The sequence below is a fragment of the Paralichthys olivaceus genome, chromosome 3 (genome assembly GCF_024713975.1).
Source record: "Paralichthys olivaceus isolate ysfri-2021 chromosome 3, ASM2471397v2, whole genome shotgun sequence".
NCBI classification, from domain to species: Eukaryota; Metazoa; Chordata; class Actinopteri; order Pleuronectiformes; family Paralichthyidae; genus Paralichthys; species Paralichthys olivaceus.
In genome coordinates this window covers 1,804,660-1,827,455 of record NC_091095.1, presented here as the reverse complement: position 1 = coordinate 1,827,455, position 22,796 = coordinate 1,804,660, and the positions used below count along the sequence as shown (strand labels likewise).

At 44.0% G+C, this 22,796-nt stretch overlaps 2 protein-coding genes across 4 annotated transcripts; one reads left to right on the top strand and one right to left on the bottom strand.

Annotated features, from left to right (window-relative positions):
* The first annotated feature begins 641 nt into the window (after positions 1 to 641).
* zmat3 (zinc finger, matrin-type 3) lies at positions 642 to 10,263 on the top strand. The gene is made up of 6 exons (XM_020104122.2): positions 642 to 1,008; positions 4,968 to 5,695; positions 5,772 to 5,912; positions 6,501 to 6,667; positions 6,844 to 6,947; positions 8,980 to 10,263. The coding sequence occupies exons 1-6, from the start codon at positions 888 to 890 to the stop codon at positions 9,186 to 9,188; spliced, it is 1,470 nt and encodes a 489-aa protein (XP_019959681.1). The 5' UTR covers positions 642 to 887; the 3' UTR covers positions 9,189 to 10,263.
* Positions 10,264 to 14,837: 4,574 nt separating this feature from the next.
* Positions 14,838 to 19,222, bottom strand: LOC109640241 (E3 ubiquitin-protein ligase RNF14-like). 3 transcript variants are annotated; one of them, XM_069520436.1, is made up of 8 exons: positions 18,906 to 19,222; positions 18,611 to 18,741; positions 17,620 to 18,540; positions 17,238 to 17,316; positions 16,840 to 17,049; positions 15,923 to 16,053; positions 15,638 to 15,803; positions 14,838 to 15,250 (listed from the first exon to the last, which is right to left on the bottom strand). In XM_069520436.1, exons 1-7 carry the CDS (start codon positions 19,057 to 19,059, stop codon positions 15,660 to 15,662), a joined length of 1,770 nt encoding a protein of 589 aa, XP_069376537.1. In that variant the 5' UTR covers positions 19,060 to 19,222; the 3' UTR covers positions 14,838 to 15,250; positions 15,638 to 15,659. The 3 variants fall into 3 exon arrangements, with proteins under 3 accessions (XP_069376537.1, XP_069376536.1, XP_069376530.1); XM_069520435.1 differs by having other exon boundaries at positions 15,634 to 15,803; positions 18,906 to 19,215; XM_069520429.1 differs by having other exon boundaries at positions 14,838 to 15,803.
* Between the last annotated feature and the right edge of the window lie 3,574 nt (positions 19,223 to 22,796).

Here is a 22,796-nt window from a genome sequence, read left to right as displayed (position 1 = left end):
TTGAGTTGAATGAACGAACACGGACGACGTCTTCCTTTTCTTCGTTGCAGTTGCAAAAGTAATTGCTCTTCAACTGTAATCAGCTCCAACTGCTTCGTAACACTCAACATTGTTGTGAAGTAAACAGAGAAGACACCAGCATAGAAGCTCCTAGTGTTTAGATGATGTACTAACTAACACACAACGACGCACAACTACGGCGTAGCTTTGACCCAGAAGCATGAATTGGGCTTAATAACGCCAGTGGTCATTCTCAGGGGGCCCCCTCACCTTGGGGCCATTCCATCCTTCGCTCACCCTGTGGTAACGCCCCTGTAGTATCCTATAACCCTAAGACCTTAACACAACCTTTCTCCACTTTCAAACTTTATGTCTCATTATATCACAGGTTATTTAAGTGCCCTGTCTTTATTGCTGTCCTGCAGCAGGCTGGTGCTACTGGCTCAGATCACATGAACTCTTCCAGCACATAGCCTGGTCCTCCCTGCAGCTCTGAGGCTCACAAACAGTCAGCAGTAATAAAGGGAGAGTAACACTGAGGTGCAACATATTTATTCAACGTGTCATGATTTACCACCCGTGCAAATCAGCAGCGGTGGCATCGGAAGTGGACTGTACCAAGAAGGGGGGAGGGGGGGAGGCACTGGAGCAGGGAGCCTCTGCAGGGGGAGGAGGGGTGTCCTCAAAGAGGAAAAGTTTCCAAGTATAAATGTTTTAAATTGAAAACTTTAAATGCATCTTCTCCTTCGATCGGTGTCTTCGTGCGATGATGTGTCCGTGCTCCTCCTGCCTGTGGGGAACACCCCTCCGGTGGGAGGCGCAGTGCCCGAGCCGCTGTCATCCTTCTGTTCTGGAGGAGCAGAAGTTGTCGGAGGGATGTGAGTGCGATGATGCAGCTGAAGAGCGGGGATGCAGCGTACTACCACAGCGCAGAATACTGCAGGAACTACACCTCACCGCCCACCGTCAGCTACGGCCACTGCAGCCATTATCTGCCCCGGCTGCCAGGTAAGAAGAGGAGACTCAAGTGATCTCCACCACCAGCGGGGTTTTTCCTTCCAGGGTGCAGGGATGCAGAAACCCCCCAGAAATCAGGGATGAACGTGGATGTGGAAGCTGTGTGTGTGTGCATGTGCATGTGTGTGTGTGTGTGTGTGTGAGGGGGGTGCACCAGCCTCCATCCTGCGCAGCTTTATGGTGCATGGATGCTGCCGTGCAAAAAAAAAAAAGGAAAAATCAGGGGGTCGAGATACTCTCATGCACTGTGCAGGAAAAAGCAGCTCTGCGTCTGAGGTCTGAGCTGAAGTCTTGTAACATGAGGCAGCCTCAGTGTTCACACTCTCATCGGTCAAGCTGCGTCCCTCCGGTCAAAACAGGTGAAGAAATAGAAACTGAGTCATTGCTGCTCCCTCCATCCACCCCGTGCACCGCACAGCTGATGGTGACATGTGGGAATTGCACAAGGAGCGTTTTCCAAAGTGCACAGATGATAAAACTGGATTTCCTGGCGGTCGATTAGAGATCTGAGGTCTATACGTGCCACAGATCGTTCAGATGAATGTTCTGAGGTTGAGCAGTGCACCTGGTAATAATCCTGTTGGTAAATCTTCTTCATCTTTACTTATGTCTCAGCTTCTACCATTGTGAAGTACTAGGAAATGAAATGCATATGTTTTATTTCTTCATTCTCACTTGTACATATCAGTGTTTGGTGTATGCTGTCATTTCTATAAGGTTGACAGAGGTGGGTACATCCTGCACAGGACAAAATTAATATTAACATGGAGCATATTAAAGAACCCCCTCCTACAAAAAGAAAACATTAAACACATGACACCAAACCCCATCATTCTAATCTTCGAGAAACAGTTATTCCAGTATCAGAAAAATAAAAACCAAGTGCATACTCTGAATACAAATACATAATATTAAAGTGGTTTTCAGACATTTTAGGTCTTTACGTGTCATTGTCATGACAATGACACGTGCTCCTGATGTTTCTATCAGTCCTATTAATATTTCATCCTCTACCATTGTGACATTGTGAAGTAATAGTAAAAACTTGGAATATGATGCTGAAAATATACAGAAAATGTCTTTAACTACATTTATTATTCATAAATCATTCATCTTGTTGTATTAAACTTCTCTAATGAGATTCAATAAACATAAATAATCTCTAGACAATATGTTTGACTCTATTGAAGTTACGATTGGCTTTTGTTTTTGAAAATGGAATCAGTTATTGAAGGAAATAATCGTAACAACTGCAGCTCTAAATATACTCATGTCTATTTCCCAGTGGGACTTGGTAGCTTTTCAGAAGTTAGACGTCTGGTGAGTTGTTTACTGATCAATAACAGTAAGAGCAGCCTAATGCAGAGCCCACGAGTGTTCGAAGGAAAACACCACTCACTTTATGTTAATTATTAAAGTTGATCCACACGAGGAGAGATTTGAGCTGCTGAGATATAAAAGTAGATGCTATAGGCTCGACTGTAATGGTCCAGATAGGTCAAAGTACAGGACAGATATATTTGTTCTCCTGCTTCTTCCTGTGCTCGTCCACTGTCCAGTGAAGCAGATGGAATAGGAGGCATGTGCTTCTCATTGCTCTATAATTGATGTGATACAACAGAGTACTGCGAGAGGAACTCTAGAGAAAATGAACACTTGGCCTATTTAAAGATTCTTGATGGAGGCCTTGAGATTATCAGGCCCCAGGACAGAAGTCGTTTTGTGGCTCAGCCTTATTACTGTAAACCAAGAACGTTTGAGCCAAGCAGAAAAAGGACAAATAAAATCTGATGACCTTATGAATAGCTCCTACTTTCAAGTTTTTTTCCCAACTCTGGCGGCTTCATGTAAGACTTTGAGAACACTATCTCTTGACAACACTACTGCAGGGATAACTCTCCGCCTCGTACCTCAGGGCAGTATGACATAAGCCTGGTTTTGACTTGCAAATTTGACTGTGTCAGCTCCAAAACATCAAGTGCAGAACAGCAACGTCGTTTACTTTGTTGACTTTGCAGCAAAGTCCGCTGCTGCTTCTCTGTCCACTGGTCCCTTTGGATCAGAGGATGTTCTGTACTTTCAGTTCAAGTTCACATTGAAGCTATGGAAAAGAAGAGGGAGCGGGGAGAAAGTTATGGGAGAACATCTCATTTGAACAGATGTACACTGCAGTAATACATGTAATGTAATGTAAAACAGTCGTGTATATAAGGATACAAAGGCACTAGATGGACGACACGACAGCTAAAGCCAAAGCGACTCAATCGCCCCCTGATGGCTGGCTGCTGCATAGGTCCTAAACCAGCCTCCTCCATGTTAGCATAGGGCACATGGGCCAGAGTACTTTGGCTTGTTTTCTGGTTAGTGGGAGGAAGTGGACACATATCGTCCATCTTTTTCTGCAGTCACCACAGCGTGTTCCCTGAACGACTTAATGAATCATATCAATCAAACAGGCTCAGCTCTGCTGCAGTGAAACGCTGCGCAGGCCGTTTCTATTGAGGTCAAAGGTTTCTCATGAGGCTGCTGTCACCGATGTGCAGTGGGTGGAGCTTGATTGGTGGATCTGGTTCGTTATGCAGTTATAGTGGCTGTTGAGCAAGTAGGCTTTTTTTTTATTGGTCTCATTCGACACCGACAGCAAAAGACGAGCAGGCGAAGCAGAGATGTGCTCAAAATATATTTTTGTTAGAACCTTTTGACCCCTTTATTTTAATTATGCATGATTATTATAACATTACACAAATCTATTCCTTACTTCGGTGCTAAAGCTGTGGTTTTGTGGTTTTTCTGCACAGATCACCTGCCACTTGAAAAGTGTACTGTCCTTTTTGTGGATTTTCTTTTTGATGAAGCTTGAGTATCTGTCAGAGCTGCTTCTCTTTGTCCACTTAGTGCTCACTCAGCCCCTCTGTTTATTACAGATAAATAACCGTCGCTCCGCTCAAAGGATGCCAGAGAAGATTTCCTTAAAAGCAGCTCCTAAGAATAGCAAATATAAAAGCTTTCATTATGTTAAACAGCACACGATGTCCTTAAGCAGTGAATCTTGATGAAAACAGTGAATTTATTCCTTAACTACGATAGAAACAACATGCTGCTGCATTTTGCTGTTGACATTACTGTAAGGTCAGAGCCTTGCTCGGCATACCTTTACACTGAGGTCAGTGAGGCCAGGTGACAGGCAGCCGCTCGACAGACACACGGACAACAAGCAGCAGTCGGAAACACAAACACCCCGGGTGTTATTTTGGGTCCATGAATCACTGCCATTGGGCGTCCGACTGGATTCCAGATGAAAGCTTCCAGCACAGTGAGGTTTGACACAGCTGTTGGCCTTATTACTGGAGCACGTACACGCACACTAACATAAAGAGGAGCATCAGAGTGGCACAAATGAACAAAGACAAATCAGCCATTTGTGTATATGCATGCACAAACAGAAACACACACTGTATAAACCTATTGGAGCGTCACACTTCATCTCTTCATCTCCATCTGATCTCTTATGATGAGAGAGGCTCGAGGATTTTATTCTAACTCTGTGTGTGTGTGTGTGTGTGCACATGCATGTGGACGCTTTGTTCTTGCCTGCTGGCGCTGCAGGATCAGTCTAATCTTTCTGATGCCCACTGAAGCTCCTCTGGCCGAGAATGTGTTTCCATTCGCCCATCTCTTTATACTTGTCCGGCCTGAGGGCTCCAAGTGTCTCTTAGTGTCACTGTACGTTTGTTCAATAATCGCAGTGCTCACGTCAACCTGCAGGATCTGAAGCAACAACAGTCTAAATCAATGCAATGCACACGTAATGTTGCAACACGAAGAGCTGGATAGTCAGGAGGTTATCTAGTGTCCTACTTCTGATTAGTTGAAAACATATTTACAGATTTAAAATAATTTAGTTTTCTTGTTTCATCACTGAACTTGTGTTTTTTTCCCTTCGTCCACAGGCCATGAGAACATGTTGAAGCCTCCTCTGAGTCTCTTCAGTCACCCTCAGCAGCCATTCCACCACATGGACTCTCTGCACCAGCTGGGGCCTCCACCTATGGCACCTACGCAGCCGCTCGGCCCACCACCCATCTCCCCGGCTCAGGCAATAGGACCCCCAACTATGGTTCCCTCCCAGCCTCTAGGGCCCCCTCCCATAAGTGCTACTCACACATTAAGGCCTCCCCACATTACCCCACCACACAGCTTAGGCCCTCCTCCAATGGTGCCAGCTCAGCCTTTGGGGCCTCCACCCTTGCCACACACCTTGGGGCCCCCACAAGCGATAGTGCCTCCAACTATGGACCTCACACAGCCATTAGGGCCTCCACCTTTGAACCATGCACAAGCACTGGTGCCACCGCCTATAGTGGCGCCCGGAGCTGGCAGATTCCCCCTCGCTCCCGGCCCTCTGTCGTCCCCTCCTGCTCCTGGCCCAGATCCCTCACAGCTGCCCCCACGGCCCCCAGGTCCAGTCCTCATCCCATCCCCGGTGTCTGGCCTCATCCCCGGTCATCTCCCTGGTCAGGCAGCCCCAGCCAGTGAGCAGCCCCAGGATGAGGGCTCTCCGCTGGGGATGGAGGAGCAGGAGGACTCTCTGGGGCTGGAGGAACTGTGCAAACCGCTGTACTGTAAACTCTGCAATGTTACACTCAACTCCGCTCAGCAGGCGCAGGCTCACTACCAGGTCAGTTTCACATTTGCACATGCAGCAGATGTAGAACATTCATACACAGAAAGTATCTCTCTATCTGTCTGTCCAGGGGAAGAACCACAGTAAAAAGTTGAGGAATTTCTACGCTGGGAGTCAACAGCCACCAGCCATTAGGATCCCAGAAGTCCTTGATGCGGCGGGGCAGACGGCCCTCAACTCAGGATCCACAGACAGTGACACAGGCAGACAGGTCAGACTCAGCAACTCAGCACCATCCAACACACACGTTACAGTTTTAGTCGAGGAGGTGGGCGAGCTGCTGCCGAAGTGACTGATGGAGGTCGTCTCCCTCTGAGGAGGTGGCCAGGAAGTGCTGAGTCACTCTGCTCCATTTTAACAACCGAAACTCAAAATATCTTCTTGCCACTGAAGAATTCACTGTCTGATCTCAGTCAAACTGCACTTTGACAAGAAGATCCAGACTTCCTCTGACTCGTTTCGTCTGGTTGGTGCCAACAGAAGTTTAATCTAAAGTCACAAGAACTTAACACGGATTATGAAATATCAGAAGCACAATGAGAAAAATGAAATGAAATAATCAAAGGCTAGACGTCTGATTAGCATTCGGGGATATAATTAAATGAAACTATTGTATATTATGCATTTTATTGTAATGGTAGAAATGATTGTAAACACTTTTATCATGTTGTTGAAGTACGACTACTGTACTTGTGTTTGTACTAGATTGAAAATCTAAGGAATTCCTTGCAGTTTTTTCTTCTTCCTCCCACCGCCTCTCTTTTCTCACAGTATGCGCTGCTTTGTCCCGTGTCCTCAGGCGCTGTACAAGGGGGCGACTCGGGTCATCCTGGCCACAGAGAACGACTACTGTAAGCTGTGCGATGCCTCCTTCAGTTCACCGGCCGTTGCACAGGCTCACTACCAGGGCAAGAACCACGCCAAGAAACTACGGCTCGCAGAGGCCCAGCAGAATTCCAATAACATGTAGGTTTGGGCAAAGATACACCTCCTCATTCTACTTAGTGCAGAGATACGTTACTCAGGAAACCTGATCAACTTAATCAGGTCAAAGTCAGTTTGAGAAGAAACAGCTAAATGTTTAAGTAACGACTTGTGATGGTGGATAAGAACGAGCTGAAGTGATCTTGACTCTGTTACAGTGAAGGCAGCAGTGAGGCAGCCGCCAGAAGAAACAGGAAAGATGGCAGCGAATACAAACTGGTGAAAAACCGCCGCAGCCCACAGCTACCGGTCGCCATGCCAGGTAAAGTATCAAGACAATGAAAAGCCATCGAGGTAATTCATATTATACGGAGCAAAAAATGATCATATGGTGGAAACAGCATCATCACGGCATCACCGTGAAGTCAGAAGATGACATCATACAATTATTATACAACATAGAACGTGAGTATTGCCTGATCGGTGTATATGCAGCATGTCTGCAGGATTTCCATCACCCCTCACTGGCTTCTGCAGAATCCACCAGTCCGCACTAACACTGTGCAGCAAGCTGAGCAACTGCACAACCATTTGGCCTCTAGCAGTTCACACTGGATTTTCCCCCAGCATTGGATGTGATGTAATCCATAAAATACTCTGCACATATACACTTTATATATTCTGGCCCGTCCACGGTCTCATTCTCGACCCCGGTAGCCGAGCTGTAATGAACACCCCTGGGGCAGAGAGGGAGGAAAAAAATATCAGAAGCAGTTCTTCTCCCACATACGGATGTCGGGAGACATCAGTCAAATAAGCTGCTGCAGCTTAGTGTGACGGACACAGAAATAATTTGTGTTATTCTTGGGAGAAGACGATAACCCGAGGAACGACTGCGCTGAAAATAAACATATTTAGGGGCATCATGAAGAAGTCAGCATCATTTAAGTGGCTGGCGTCAGCGCTCCCTCCCAGTAATTGCACAATAGTAATAAGTGAAATGGTTCCACCAAGTCCCAACAGTCCCCCCAGGGTGTTCGATCAAGCTGCACCAATGTTCACACACTCACAGTAATCACTCCCCTCAACGTGCCCGGTGTTTTCATCAAGATCCATAAATGATTCCCTGGAAAATAAGTGAATATATTAAAAAACCATCTCGCGACATTAGAGAAAGTGAAAAACACATCCTGTCTCATGGTTATCATCAAACCAACCAACCAGCGAAGGGACTGAAAACAGAACTGCCTTGGTGGAGGTAACAATACTACTATAATATTAGTAACTATATAACAATAGTGATGATGATAAATACTACTACTACTAATAATAACATATTATTGAAATATCTGGAAGCTGTGTGTGTGTGTGTGTGTGTGTGTGTGTAAACAGATACACACGAGGTAACGTCAGACTCTGCGCTGACGTCAAACAACCTCCTCTCTCTCGCCGTCTTTCACTCCGTATCTTTCTTCAGGCAGAGACACAGACACACCAGCTCAGTATGAAACAGCATAAATCCTCTCTCACTCCCTCTCTCTCATTCACTCTCTTTCTCTCTCTCACACACACACACACACACACACACACACACACACACACACACACACACATCCCAGAGGATTGTGTGCTCAGGTTTGTGTTGAGTGTTTGATACTCATCTATTTTCAACATCAGACGTGAATTGTAGCTTTGTGTTTGTCCCCGGCCTTCATGCTGATGTCAAAATAAATTTCCGATCATCGGAGTGACGTATCATTTTTATAATACTCATCGTTTGACGTTTCCAGTCTCGGGCCTGATGGTGGCAGTAGATAAAACATCACGTGAGTAGATTTACTTTCACTCTGAGGAAAACATGGACGACGTGTCACTTACAGATTTCACGGCGATTTCCACGAGTCGCCGATATAAAGTTGGACGACATGATAGGTCGCATGAAAGTGCAGTCCAATCATCTTGATCTCCCCCTGGTGACTGGTAGCAGTATAGGAAAACACAGCCTCCTCCATGTTAGTGGCTGGGACCAAACTAAAAAGTACATGTCAAGTCATTTTATTGAGTTTGCATCACACTGTGTTCGTGTGTCTGATAAGTTTGGTTTTAATGAGTTAATTGAGGATATAAAAACCTGCTACTGTGCAGACTCTGGCTCCAGATGTGCGTGATAATGTATCCAGGATACTTTACCTTCATTCTTCTGGTTTGGTGCCACAGGCCAGACAAAACAAGAATCTATCCGAGCCCTTCACCCCATTTACTCTTTACCTACATTCAAGTATCCTTCCAGCTGTCTGGAAAGAGAATTCAGCCTCTGGAGCTTTGGCCAACCTCTCCTCTCTTTCTCCCTGCAGGGCCGTACTACAACCCGAGGCCGAGGCAGCGCATCCCCAGGGACTTGGCCATGTGTGTGACTCCCAGCGGACAGTTCTACTGCTCCATGTGCAACTGTGGTGCCGAGCAGGAGACGGACTTCAGGCAGCATCTGGAGAGCAAGCAGCACAAGGCTAAAGTGTCGGAGCTAAGATACCGCCACGAGATGGAGAACCTCGGCTACAGTTAAGGGACACGTGATGAGCGGGGGGGTAAGAGGAGGGACAGAACGGGTGCAGGTGGTAATACTTAGTGAAGGGATCAGCCCAAATGGCCTCAAGAGCTCGTTGTAGTTCATTTGATTCACGGATCAGACACTTGACCTAATGCTCAACCACATGAAGCTATAATTACTCTTATTTTGAAAATCTGCCTTTAGAAACAAAGGCTGCAGGAAACAGGAGGTTTGCATTTGCGAAAATAGTGGAAGGAGCAGCTCTCACCGCAGAAAAAGTAAAAATATATTCTACAACCTTTTGTGAGACTGTTTCTGGTCAAGTTTCATCCAAGGTCTTGAGTGGGTTTCAGACAGGAGACGGGTCAGTGTAAATGAACTGCAAGTAAATCTTGAGCTTGTTGTGGCTGCAGGGAGACGACGAGTGGTGCACAGGGACCTAAGAGGACGAGAGGAGAGGACAAGGACAGACAGAGAAAACTCAAACTGTGGAAAACAGAGATAATGGTTGATGAAAGTAAAAGGAAAGAAAGAGCCCCGCAGGTGTTGTTATAGCAGGGACCACTCAGTGACCACTCAGTGACAAAAGAGCAAATTCAACATTTTATAACCTGAAGCAGGCAATAAGATCCAAAGTACTATTTAAAACTAAATCAAAAGCACAATGAACATCACCTGGAAGAAACAGCGTTACACGAATCTGTTCGCCTTCGCCAACCTTTTACTTACCGGCCCTTTGGTGTGTATCAGGCTAACGGCTGAGCCCTGCTTAGCTTCGTATGTGCCTTTAGTGGGAATAAGGCTAAAGAATTAACCTTGGCGAGCCATTCAGCAGATACAGTAGAAGCCAATCGACGGTGTTGATTGGGATTTTCTAGATTCTCTGTCATCTTTCTTCTTGTAAATATCCTCAAATTTAATGAGTTCAAATATAGAATAAGTGAGTACAATTGATTCTTTGTTTAATGTTAGCCTGGTGTATATTGTAAATACTCATAATCTATTTAATAATTATCAGGAATCTTGTACAAAGTGTGCACTGACTGAATGTCTGCCCTGTGTGTGTGTGTGTGTGTGTGTGTGTGTGTGTAACTCTGGTACCATCAGTCTGTAGTGAAAAGCTTTTACAGGAGTTGGATCTTTGGCATCGTGATGGATGAACCTGCAAACACGTTGAAAACTCCCGGTCTTTCGTTGTCTTTAGCTCCAAACTTCTAATTAGTTTGCAGCTCAGATGAACGGTGCTGCTTGAAGAGAGCTTGTGAATGTTTCTGGTTGTAAGACATATCAAGTTAATTGTCCCGATCAATCTCGACTCCCAGAGGGGACGTAACTGAAGTTCTACTGAAGTGTGAAACGGCCTCGGAGGAGCAACACGTCTGCGTTTGCTAATGGTTTTGTTTTATTTCACCCTGGACGACCTGCACGGCTTGTTTTTCAATATTTAACACATCCTGAAAAGAAATGTAGTTCAGTTCGAATGAAATTAAACTTTCCTGTTAATTTTTTATTGTCTGTTGTAGTTCAGTGGTGCTGAGCTGAGCTCAGTGACACTCACAAGGAATAAGTCAAATGTACTTAATAGAAGATTACAGTGACAAGTTCAAACTAAATCTAGATTTATCTTGTCTGTCATTAACAATTAACTAGATGTTTTTACAGTATTTACAAAAAATATTCTTTATTTTGGAAAAATATTTTATTCATGGCTCAAGAAATCATCTTCTGTAGCAGATAGAAGCTTTTTCCATTTAGGTTTTTAGACGCCAAAAGGATTTAATATTATTATTTTTATTAATAATAATAATCATAATAATAATGAGACCCTTTTTCAGAGTTAGGAAATAAGACTCAAAATAAACACACACACACACACACACACACACACACACACACACACACACACACACACACACACACACACACACACACACACACTTAATTCAATCAGTCAAAGGATAGCGTTCAAGCAGCGTCCAGTGTTTCTGTGCGGTGGGTTGAGTTCACTGAGGCGAGAGGCAGCTGTTTACATCTCACATGTGTCTCCAGAGCACAAACACACCTGATCACACACACACGAGGACACTCAGGAGAATTGTCCTGTGGGGACAGTGGACTGCGGCGTCCAGGGATTTAAACACGTGAGAAAAAGAAGAGGACGGGGAGTCAGAGAGGCAGAGACAAAGGAAAGGAAAGGAAAGCATCGGCTGCTCTATGAGCCCACCGTGTTGTGCGGTTCACACAGAGCAGAACAAAGAGGAGCTGATGAGAGCAGAGCTGAAACCAAAGCTGTGGGCGGGAGCAGTCGATGAGATCTTCCCATTAGACGGAGCTGCAGTGTCTCCTCCTCCTCTGAGAAACAACACGCTTTGTCTTACATGAAAGTCCTGGTGGCCTCTCGCTTCATCGTTCTGACAGGTCTGTTAATGCAGACACCTTCAGCGGGTGCATGAAATAATACACAGGAGACTTCTGCTCCTGCGGACTTTACTCAAAGAGTCTTTAAGATACCGGAGACGACATCAGGAAACCATTCTGGTACCTGCTCCCATTGCCGCCCAATTAAAATGTGGAAGTATCGGCTGGAGACCCCTCGTTGCAGATTAGTTTTGACCTGATTTAAGAGCAGCTCAACCAAAGATTGATTTTTCAGATTTATTTGAACAAGGCTGGAGAAGCTGTGCAGCTGCCACTCGGGCCCCAGACGCCATAAACACGGGTTTGACCTCATCCAGTATTTTAGTATTTTCATTTTTAAAGAAGATGAAAAGGTCATAAAACATTAATGTGATTTTTGTGTAGCAGGAATATTGTTTTCTTTCTAAATCATCTTCTTCAAACCATTTCATTCAACCTTCTCTATTATTTCAAACTCTTTTCAACACGATTCAAGAAAAATCTTGAACCTCAAGTCAGAGAAATAAAATGGAAAACACGTGTGATGGAGAAAAACACTTCTAACCTGTGGAAAAAATGTATACACAACTAATTTAATATTGTTGCAGAGATTAAACATCTGAGTTTCTTCTCTTGGTTGCACAAATGTTTTAAGGCGTGAACAGTTTTATTATTTTCAATCAGGACTTTTATTATTTACCCTCTAGATTAAAGCTTACCAGCGCTCTGTCTAGCTGTTGTCTGGTCCGGTAATGTCTTTAAACGTGATATAACTTCAGATTATTTTGTCTGTAACTACAATGAGGACATGATCATTGATTTCCCTGCTTTTAACCAACACTGTAATTTCAACTCTAACTCGTGGCTGTAAATGACAGAGATGTACTATTACACATTTTCACATTTAATAACTGTTCAGATGTTTCTACTGTTGAGAGAAAATGAAAATTTGAGGTTTATAAAATAGGACATTGGTCCAAATTACGAGTTTGCACTGAATATAAAAAGACACTGTTGTTATAAAGAGGATTATACAACCATATAATATTTATTTCAAGTGAATGCTTTGCTCCCATTGTTTTTATTTGCCTAAGTTTTATCCTAATGTTTACAAGGTGAGAAGTCGCAGCTGTTAATGTAATGATGTGCATCATATTTGTAAATGTGTGTGTGTGTGTGTGTGTGTGTGTTTCTCCGTGTGCTGCTCTGCTGGACTGATCAGATCAGACCGGGGTGGATGGGCGACACTGTGAGGTCAAGTAGAGGAACGTGACGCTGTAACCTGTGAGATGTCGCACAAACTATTACATGAAAATAAAAGTGAACATACTCTGCGATGAAATAGACAAAACTGATCCGAGTCTGACGATGGACCTTGTAAAGTTATTAAAGGACAAAGTTCAATGTCGTCACGTGGCTCTATAGCGTTATACTGATATGAGAATTGGCGTGAATCCCAAAAATGTCAAACATATATCCTGAAGAGATCTTCTCTTGCCTGCATGTATCGTCCTGTGCATGGCAGCTACGTGGGTTTCGAATGGTGTCCCTCGTTCAGAATACATGGACTGACGTGTGCTTGCCTTACATAAAAGCCCTGCTGTCCTTGTGTGCAGGCCACAGATTGTAAATAAAGATGGACGACGCGTCTCCACTTTGTCCCGTTGTGTAAAAATGTAGCTAAAATATCCCGGATGCAGGATTTGGGACTTTTTTTCACTTGTGACGTCAGAGACTGTGCAGTGGTGATCATGGAGTGGAGCCACGGTGTTGAGGTCACAACGATAAATGCTCAACCAATCTAAACTGGGAAAAAATGAACATCTGAACAAACATAAGTGCGATAGGCTGCGTCCGATGCACTAACATGGAGGAGACGGCGTCTATGACCTATGCTGTAGCCAGCCACCAGGGGCGATCAAGATGTTCTGGCTTCACTTTTAGGAGCCGTCATGTCGTCCATCTTTGTTTACAGTCAGAATTCAGGGCCCCACACCGCTGTCAGGGGCCCCGGGTGTCTTCACAGTGCCCCCTGCAGGACAGTGTACTCTCCCTGTGAAAACCTCAGCACACTTCCTGTGCCTCTGGACAAAGTTGCCAATACACTGACTGAACGGTGCGCGTGTGTGTGTGTGTGTGTGTGTGTGTGTGTGTGTGTGTGTGTGTGTGTGTTTTCTGATGAATAAACGTGCAGATGATAAATGGCCGAGCTGAGTTGATGATTATTTCCAGTGAATGTGTCTCGTTTGTTCTCACTGCTCCGAGGGAAATAAACATTCTGCTGGCTGATGCTGTTATTGGCTCACAGGGAGAAGCTCTGTGCTGAGAGCGTATTATTATACACTAAGTATATATATATATATATATATGTATATATGTATATATGTACTGCTGACAGACAGATTGCTTGAAATGTGGTTTTCTGGCCTCAGGTTTAAGTCGTTGATGATTTGCACCCTTGGATTTCTGCCACTTGGTGAATCTTATATTTGTCCAGCAGGACCTCGACGCTGCAAACTGCCTCCGTCTGCTGTTTCTACTCCTGCTGACACTTTCATGAATATATGCATGTATATGCCTCCTCTTGTTGCTGGATTATTTATACCAGCACCTACAATAAATATAAACCTGCATTCATTCATGAAAGTGTGTATATAATATTGTATAATATATTTTATATTAATGGGTGAAAAAGCAATAAAACAAACAAACTCCTGATTAAAAATGATAAAATAAATACAATAAATAAAAGATAAAGGTTTTTCTTATAATAAGATAGTACTGCACTGCTGTTCCTTCATATTTCATGGGATTCTTGTATCTTGATGCTTTTTTTTTCACATCGGAGGCTGACTTTTTATTTACAGACGACCTCATGTCTTGCACGTTGTTACAAAAAGCCTCGTCAACCACAAAGACACGTCCAGCTCCAGCTCTGCAGGCTGCGATGAGGACTGTGGGTCATGAGGACAAAAAGATGTTCAGACATTTCTGGGGAAAATGATGACCCCTGTGTGGAAACTGGATTCTGTCCTGAACAAACACACACTCACAGAAAGACAACAAGCGAGCGGGGCCAGTGTTTCTTGGCTCCATATGAAAGACAGCTGTAGATTTCTGATCATGTCTCCGCAGCCTGGGGACATGTTGCAGTAACAGTGGTCTTTGTTCCACTGTTGAGACAGAACAGGGGAGGAAGGGAGGGAGACGCTTCACAAACAGGAAGTCAGTCAGAGGGTATAGAAGCTAAATGACCCAGAAACTGACTTGTTTTATATTTTATTTATTAAATTAAATTAAAAACAACAACACACACGTGAAATCTGCTCATGTAGAAAACCAATCAGCATCAGCACCATCTGATAAATAGATAAATGACCCTCACACGCTCACATTAAGGCCCATGCTGGAGAGATAAGACCATAAAGGTTTCAGAGGTAGATGAAGCTGCATCATATTTTTCCAAAGGCTTAAAATATAGTGTTTTGTGATTATCTACATCATCATGTATTTTGTTACGCTGCAAACAGGATAGAGCTCAAAGATACTGGTCCGGCCCACAACAGAAGCGGAAGGGTCTGCAGTGATATCACAGTTAGATACTTCAGAGAAGAGGCGGCACAGTGGCGCAGCGGGTGAGAACTGTCGCCTCACACAGCCAGAAGGTTCTGGGTTCATACCTGCAGCAACAATTAAAAAACAATAATAGTTTTTTTGTATTGTTGTTTGTAATTAATGTGAAGTGACTGTAAATTATCATTTAAGTCATTTTTAGGGAAAACTGATTTATTTGAGCTACATTAGAAATCAGTGATGGTAAAATAGTTAGTTAGATTTAGTTATTAATTAAAAATGTGATATTTGTATGTTTCTGGTTTTTCTTTAAATAAACTGAGATTAAAAAACATCCCTGACCCATAAAGCACCTCATGTTTATAGGATATAGATTCTTTTAGTTTTAAAACGTGCTCTAACTTATCACGATTCGTTTTACATCCTGGTATTTTTTTTAATCATTAAAACTGGATTTAAAAAACACAGCAGGACAAACACGGTCTCTCACCCACATGTCTGGTGGAGGTATCTGAGCTAGGGTAAGTATGGTCCATGGAGAGAGCAGGAGCCGTCCTGAAAGTGATCCCCTGCAGCAGCTCTCGTCAGTCTGGTGAGGCAGGTCCAGCAGAAGAACTGTCTGCACTGAGAGCACGTCATCATGTTGCATCCTCCGTTTTTCTGCAGCATCAAACACAACATAAAACACATGTCCCACCAGGTGAACGTCGTTTTACAATGTGACACAGGCCCAACCCTGCCTGAGCTGCCCAGAGTGATAAGATGGTAAATATACACACCTCTATTTTGCAGAAGCAGTGAGGACAGCTCTTGCTGTTGAACACAACCCAGTCCTCACTCAAGATATCCGGCAGAATGACCTGCAGCATCCTGCTGGTGGCGTAGTCGTCCGACAGAGCCCTCATCCCCTCTGAGAAACACAAAGCATCACCTCAGATCACCAAACAGACGGATTGTTCCAGGATTATCTGTCTTATCAGACTCTTTTCTACCATCAACCTCCCAGTTCACCTGCTCCCACTAACACAGGTTCTGTTAATGAAATATTCAAATGACAAAAAGAAGAAGGTTGTTTATACCTTCAGTAGTTCTTCTCAAATTTAAGGAATTGTAACTATTTCACAGGTTCTTCCCTTTTTATACACAGTCTCTGGTTCCTCCTATAACTAAAATGCATAGATACCACTCAGTGTTACAGCTACTGACATTTTAACACAGAGCTACAACAGACAACATGGACCGAGCTGAATATAATAAAACACTCTCTGACATCAATCTGACAAACATCACCGTCTCATCCGATGATCAAAACTGCCCCAAACAACAACAGCATGATACTAAAAGTACAGGAAACACTTGAAGCTCAAACATGGAACTATTATCAACACTGATTATTGATCTGAGGATTGTTGCTGAGCAACGAAACGGCTCCTTGTTTTTGATTTGTTTTGTTCTGGTTAAAAAAACGACCTGAAGAGACGACAGAGGTATTGATCAGCTGATGTTACTGCAGACACAGATCGCCTGTCACAGATATATCGGTATGTATATATATATATTGTCCATTATGAGCCAATATGAAAACTTTGTCTCACAGAACATGTGATTTAACAGTTGTGCAGCGACTCCATTCAGTCTAACACTTACATCACTTCCAGTGTCTTCGCTTCACAAACACAAACACATCCTCGTGTACCTTGAGACTGTGGCACGTCCATGCTCCCCTGCTGGTCTGTCTCAGTCAGTTTCTTCATGCTGCTCTGCGGCTGACAGTCCTCTGCTCCGTGGTAAGTCTTTCTGCAGGTGACACAGAAAGCGAAGCGGCACACAGAGCACAGTGCTGCAGAGCTGGGCTTCTCCACAATGACGGGCGAACCACAGGAGCGGCGAGGACAGTACGTCACATCTGCACGAGAAGAGGAGGGGAGGAGAGGAAGGACATGAGACCGATATCAACTGAAATAACTTGCTTTTCATAAGCAGGTGCTGAAGATGATGTTTTTATCTTCCACCTCCCGAGAACAATGACTTGTGTTTACTCTCTGGTCATCCTGATGTATCAAGGCTTGGAAAGCTTCATCCACAGTAACTCACCAGACATGAGGTCCAGAGTCGACTGCAGCAGGAGACGATCGTATCGGCTGAACAGTTTCTCTCCCACAAGACTCCTCACCTTCAAAACAGAAAAATGTCCCCGGAGACACATTCAGAGAAATCAGGTCAAATCCAGAAGATTCCTGTTTTAGAAGTAGTCTTGGTGTGTGGACTCCAGCTCATCTCTGGAATCTGACTGAAACCGTCCCAGTGACAATGATCCCCAAGATGTTGTTATCGAGCAATAAACTTATTATAAGTAACTGAAATGCAGTTGTAACGCTCTCTGCTGGACAAACTACACAATGACACGTTACCGAAGCAGTTTTCCACGTTGTAATTGTGTAAAATTCAAGTTTCACTGATGAGGTGAGGGCTGTACCTGTGCAGGGGTGGGACTGGCCGTGCAGGATATCTCAGGACAGGTGACGCCCCGGACGTTCCCCTCCGTTATCTGGATCTTACAGATCTCAGACAGACAAGCCTGACAGAAGATGTGTCCACACTCAGGCAGCTGCACACACTCCGACCCGAGCCAGCCCACGAAACACACGCCGCAGTCGAACAGGGTGGTGGAGAACTCTCTCTGTTTCTGTGCAGCGTCGTAGATCAAGAGCTGCGACAGCAGAGTTTGTGACGGAGTGGAGGAGCGCCTGGGGAGGAGCTGCTCTTTGTTCTGGAAGGATTCTCTCGGTTGCAGCGGCAGAGCAGAAGCTCCTCGTTCAGTGTGATGGAACTCACCTGAGGAGCCAGAGGGAGGCAATGATGGAACGTCACCTTCCTTTGAGAAACCCTCACTCTTGTGGTCAGGATCAGCCAGGGGGAGAGGTTTGGTTCTGTTATCCACTGAAGACAGATCGTTCTCTGAGGTTTGGAGGATCTGCTCAGCTTCCGTTGACCCTGACTCACCAGGAGGCCCTGGTTCCTCCCTGAATTCATGTTCCGAGGCTGAATGACTTTGTGGTGAAGCTCCTGCTCCCTGAGAGTCTGTGCTGCTCCAGTCTGAGGTCAGAGGCTTTGGGCCCTCAGCAGGAATCCCGTCCAGATGTGGAGCGGAGACACCTGAGTCTTTAAGGCCCGGGTCATCTGTAGATCCTGGTTCTGACGTGTCTCCGTTATTCTGATTGTGTGAGTTTAGGCTAAAGTGCTGAGGGCTGCGTTCGTCGGGGTTGAGCTCCAGGTGAGTATGAACCTCCAGGAAGCTGAGGGCATCCTCTCTGAGGAACTGGGCCCAGGAGAAGAGCACCACAGCGCCTCCGGTGGCCAGGTAGAGGTCAGTGAGCTGAGAGCCCAGTGCAGAGAGCTGTGGGGGGGAGACAGAGTCAGTACTGAACAGAGTCATCCAGTGAAGTTTAACTGAACCACATCTGTACCTGTGAGCGTGTCATCCAGCTGCAGGTGAGGGTGACGGAAGGAGGGGAGGATGATGGGTAATCTGCAGGAAGTTCAAAGTTCAGGAGCAGAGGGGGGAGGAAGGACAGCTCATACTGCCTCACTGTTCCACCTCAGGTAGAAACAACAGTGTTAATATAGCTCCATTCTCATTATATATTATTAATATTATTTGTATTTCTTGATCAGTTGGACCAGAGACATTTGGCGGATATGAGTTTGTGATTTGTCACAACTTTCATTTGACAGAATAAACCACGTCATCGGTTTGTTTACCTTCGGTCAGAGACACGGTGAAGTCGGCAGGAAGCTCCACACACACTCGGATTTCCCCGGCGGGACTCGACTCGTTCCGGACAAACTCCTCCGCTCCGAAGATGCTGAGGAGAGCGAGCAGTTCGTCCTCCTGCTCCTCCAGGTCAGAGCTCATGTCTCCCGGGTCACACAGAGACAAACCTCCCCTGAACCTCCCTGTCAGCTGATCACTGTGTGTCCCGGTGTCTCCTGTGATTCTGAACAAAGTCTTTAAATGTCCGGAGCTGTCGTGGTTGTTCCTCCTGCAGCTTTGACTGACAAGTTATTCTGCAGGAAACAATGAGGCCCATCCCACTGCTGACTCATGTGTGTGATGTAAGATCACGAGCTGCAGCTGCAACCACTTTAAAGACACACACACACACACACACACACACACACACACACACACACACACACACAGACACACTGACACACACTGACACACACACACACACACACTGACACGTGCGTCTCTCTATAGATTCAGAAAAAGAGGGAAAATAGAAGAACTAGACTAAGAGGAAGTGAGGGTGGACCTGGGACTGGAAACCATAAAAAGAAATAAGGATAGGTAGATTGGTAGATAGATGGATGGACGGATGGACAGATGGATAGATGGATGGACAGATCGATGGATGGATGGATAGAGTTGTGAGGACAGTCATTGGCATCATGCATTCACTGGCCCCCAACCCTAACCTAAACCTAATTCTAAGGGGCTGTGGATTTGCCCATTTAATCAGATCCACACCAACATTTTCATGGGTTCTTTCCCGACCCACCTTGCAGAAGGCCGGATGTAGTTCTCTCTCAATACCTCGTCCATCCATCCATCTCTACACCTAATTATCCCGTGCAAGTCTACACCGGCTCACTTTGTTTCTGCTGCTTTGAAATGCATTTCTGAGCATTCACAAAAATATTCACAATCCATGTGTTCATCAATACTGTGGGTATTGGGGAAGTTAGAGCTCCATATGCGCCCTGAAGCTCCACAGAGATGGGATTACGCTAGCTCAGGATATAGGGCTTTTTTTTTTAAAGATGCAAACTGAAATCACTACAATTACTGTTGCACTTTAACATTTCAAAATAACGCACTCTTAAATTAGACCGATTATTGAAGAAAGTTTGGTAGATAGAAAATCCCATGAGTAAATCAGTGGAATTATTTTCAAAATTGTATTACAGTATTATATGATGAACAACAGCTATTGTGGGAGTTTTGTTCAAAAATGAATGTTGTTGATGCTTTTAAATTCAAGGGTTGGGATATACTTAAATTGTCATTTCTATACCATATGTCAGAACAAGATGATATATTTTATATATACAGTATGTATAAATATTTATATTTTTTATGTGTTTTCATACAAAACACTATGTTGCATTGTATAGTAAGTTTACGTCATCACAACATGTTCTTGTTTTGTTTGTTTTATTTACATTTTAACAAATAAATACTCAGACAAAAATATATATGGATAAATATGTTCCCTACACAGACATTACTTATTCACAACAACAAAGTCCTGAACATGGTTCAACCATGTCCTGGATGTAGACTGGGCCTGATCCGTTTGCAGCATGGTACGCAAGTACTAGTGTCTTAGAACAGATGCGGGCAGCCACTGGTAACAAGCAAAGGGTGTGGAGGAGTGGTGTAGTCTGAGAGAACCTAAGTTGGTTGACAGGGGCAGATCTCAAGGCAAGTTAATTTTTTTGATCAGGTTTGTGATTTTTCTGCGAACAGATACAAACAACCTAATTGCGGAACTCCTTTGATTTGGATCTGTCAAGTGATCTCTAATAAGGGACACAAACAGCTCTACAAATTGTTTTTGCTGTGTTTTGATGGCATACAGCTGTATGCTTGCAGAACCCCAGTTCTCACACAGGTCCTCAAAAATGTCCCGGTAAAGTGGTCCATGAATTCGCCTCAAAGCAAAATTGGTGTCTTTGACCATAGCCCATGTTTTTTCAGAGAAATACTCAATGACAGATTCCGTGTTTTCGGTGTGGTTTTTTCCTGCCCTGTATATCTTATAGATTACCTTCCTCACTAGTTTCGCAACAGTTGCTTTTCTTATATCCTTTGCATACTCTGAGATATGCACATCCTCGGCATCCCCCACATCCTTGGAATTCACCACATTATCCACCTCCTTACTTACTTTTTCAGAAATTACTGAAGCAAATCTGTGCACCAATGACACCCCTTCATCAGTTCCTGGATCCACAGATCTGACGTTCTGGGTGTCCCCAGTATGTCCATTGGTAGTCTCGCTTTGCCTCTGACATGAGAGTGGATGTGTTTTAAGTAGCTCCATTTTGGAATTGAAGGTAGATAGTATTTTGCAGGTATGGTCAATCATTGTTTGGAGTCTGCAGGGGGGTGTGACATATGCAGTAGGGTGTCCACACCTCATGACAATGAAAAAAGGATAGTGGAGAGTCATCCTGATCTCTTTAAGGATCAAGTCCTTCAAGACGTACAAGTTGTCACACTGGAGTACCTCCCCAAAAGTCATGAAATTTGTAAAAGCCATCATGATTTGACTGCCCACAGTGAAAAGGATATCCTCTTCTGTCATGACCGCATTTCGGGACTCAGGATCCGTGGACAAAGTACGTGAATAGCATGTTATGATCTCCAATAGCAGCTTGGCTAACAGAGTGTTTGTGGCATCATCCGGCACACCCGTTCTTATCAGCTGCCATTGTTCGAAGGTAATCCTTTGAAAAAATGTCAAGGCCACAGAACCGATGTAATCGAATGGGTCCATTGGTCAGTAGTTAATGCTTCTGTAGCTCTGTTGTAGTGACACAGATGTAATGTGTGGGTATATTAAGGATCTGGCACATCATAGGAAAAAAGACACATCAAAGGAAAAAAGACACATCATAGGAAAAGGCACCTGATCAAATCAAAGGAACACAGGCAGATATCAAAGGATCTCAACTAATTTAATGGGTGTGTGCTTTAAATGTCTGTGGTGGAACACAGTGAAAGTAAACTAAAGCTTAAACTAAATCACAGTATCCTAGTCAGCATGGTAAGGAAGATAGAAAAGATTTATCCAGCCCTGTAGCTCTGACAAAAATGCTAATGTATATATTCTCCTTATATCACACTGTCATGCCAATACCACAGCACCACAGGGTTTCACCATTAATGTATACACTACCTGACAGATGCCAGTAAAATAAATCTGAATATGAAATCTCTGATAAAGTCAAGCGCATGAAAATGAAAGAAGAAATCAGAAACCATTAACAAACAAGCTCTCTTCAGCAAAAAAAATCAGCAACCACGAGAGAAAAATCATTTTTGTTGTGCATACAATTGAAACAATCTGTCCTTCACTCTGCCATTGACTGCAGGAACATTTTGTGGAGGTGTAAACTTGTGTACCAACACCAAACAACCAGATATTTCCTACCTTGATGGGGGTCAGAGGGCTTGTCAGTGGGCTTGGCCTGGGGCTGGCTGGACGATGACACAGTCGCACATTAAGAAAGACAGTACACCTATAAATGTCTTCTGAGGGTATTTATGAGGGACTGTGAAAGACAATGAAGTTAAGGTGTTGTTTAAAATGTAGTTCTACAAGTGAAATCAGGATTAATTTCAGAAGAAGCAGAAAATGCTGAAGTATAAACTTTACACATTTGAGTATATTTGGATGTTACTGAATTTGTTTATAATTTTAATATAAATTGCGACCCCTCCCCTGTTTTTATGTTTGATGCTCAGTTTTCCGAATTAATTTTTAAAACTTTAAATATTGTATTATAATACACACATTTTTTACGGATTCTTACCTGAAAGACAATGAAACTTACGTAAGTCCTAAATATGTTTTGAAT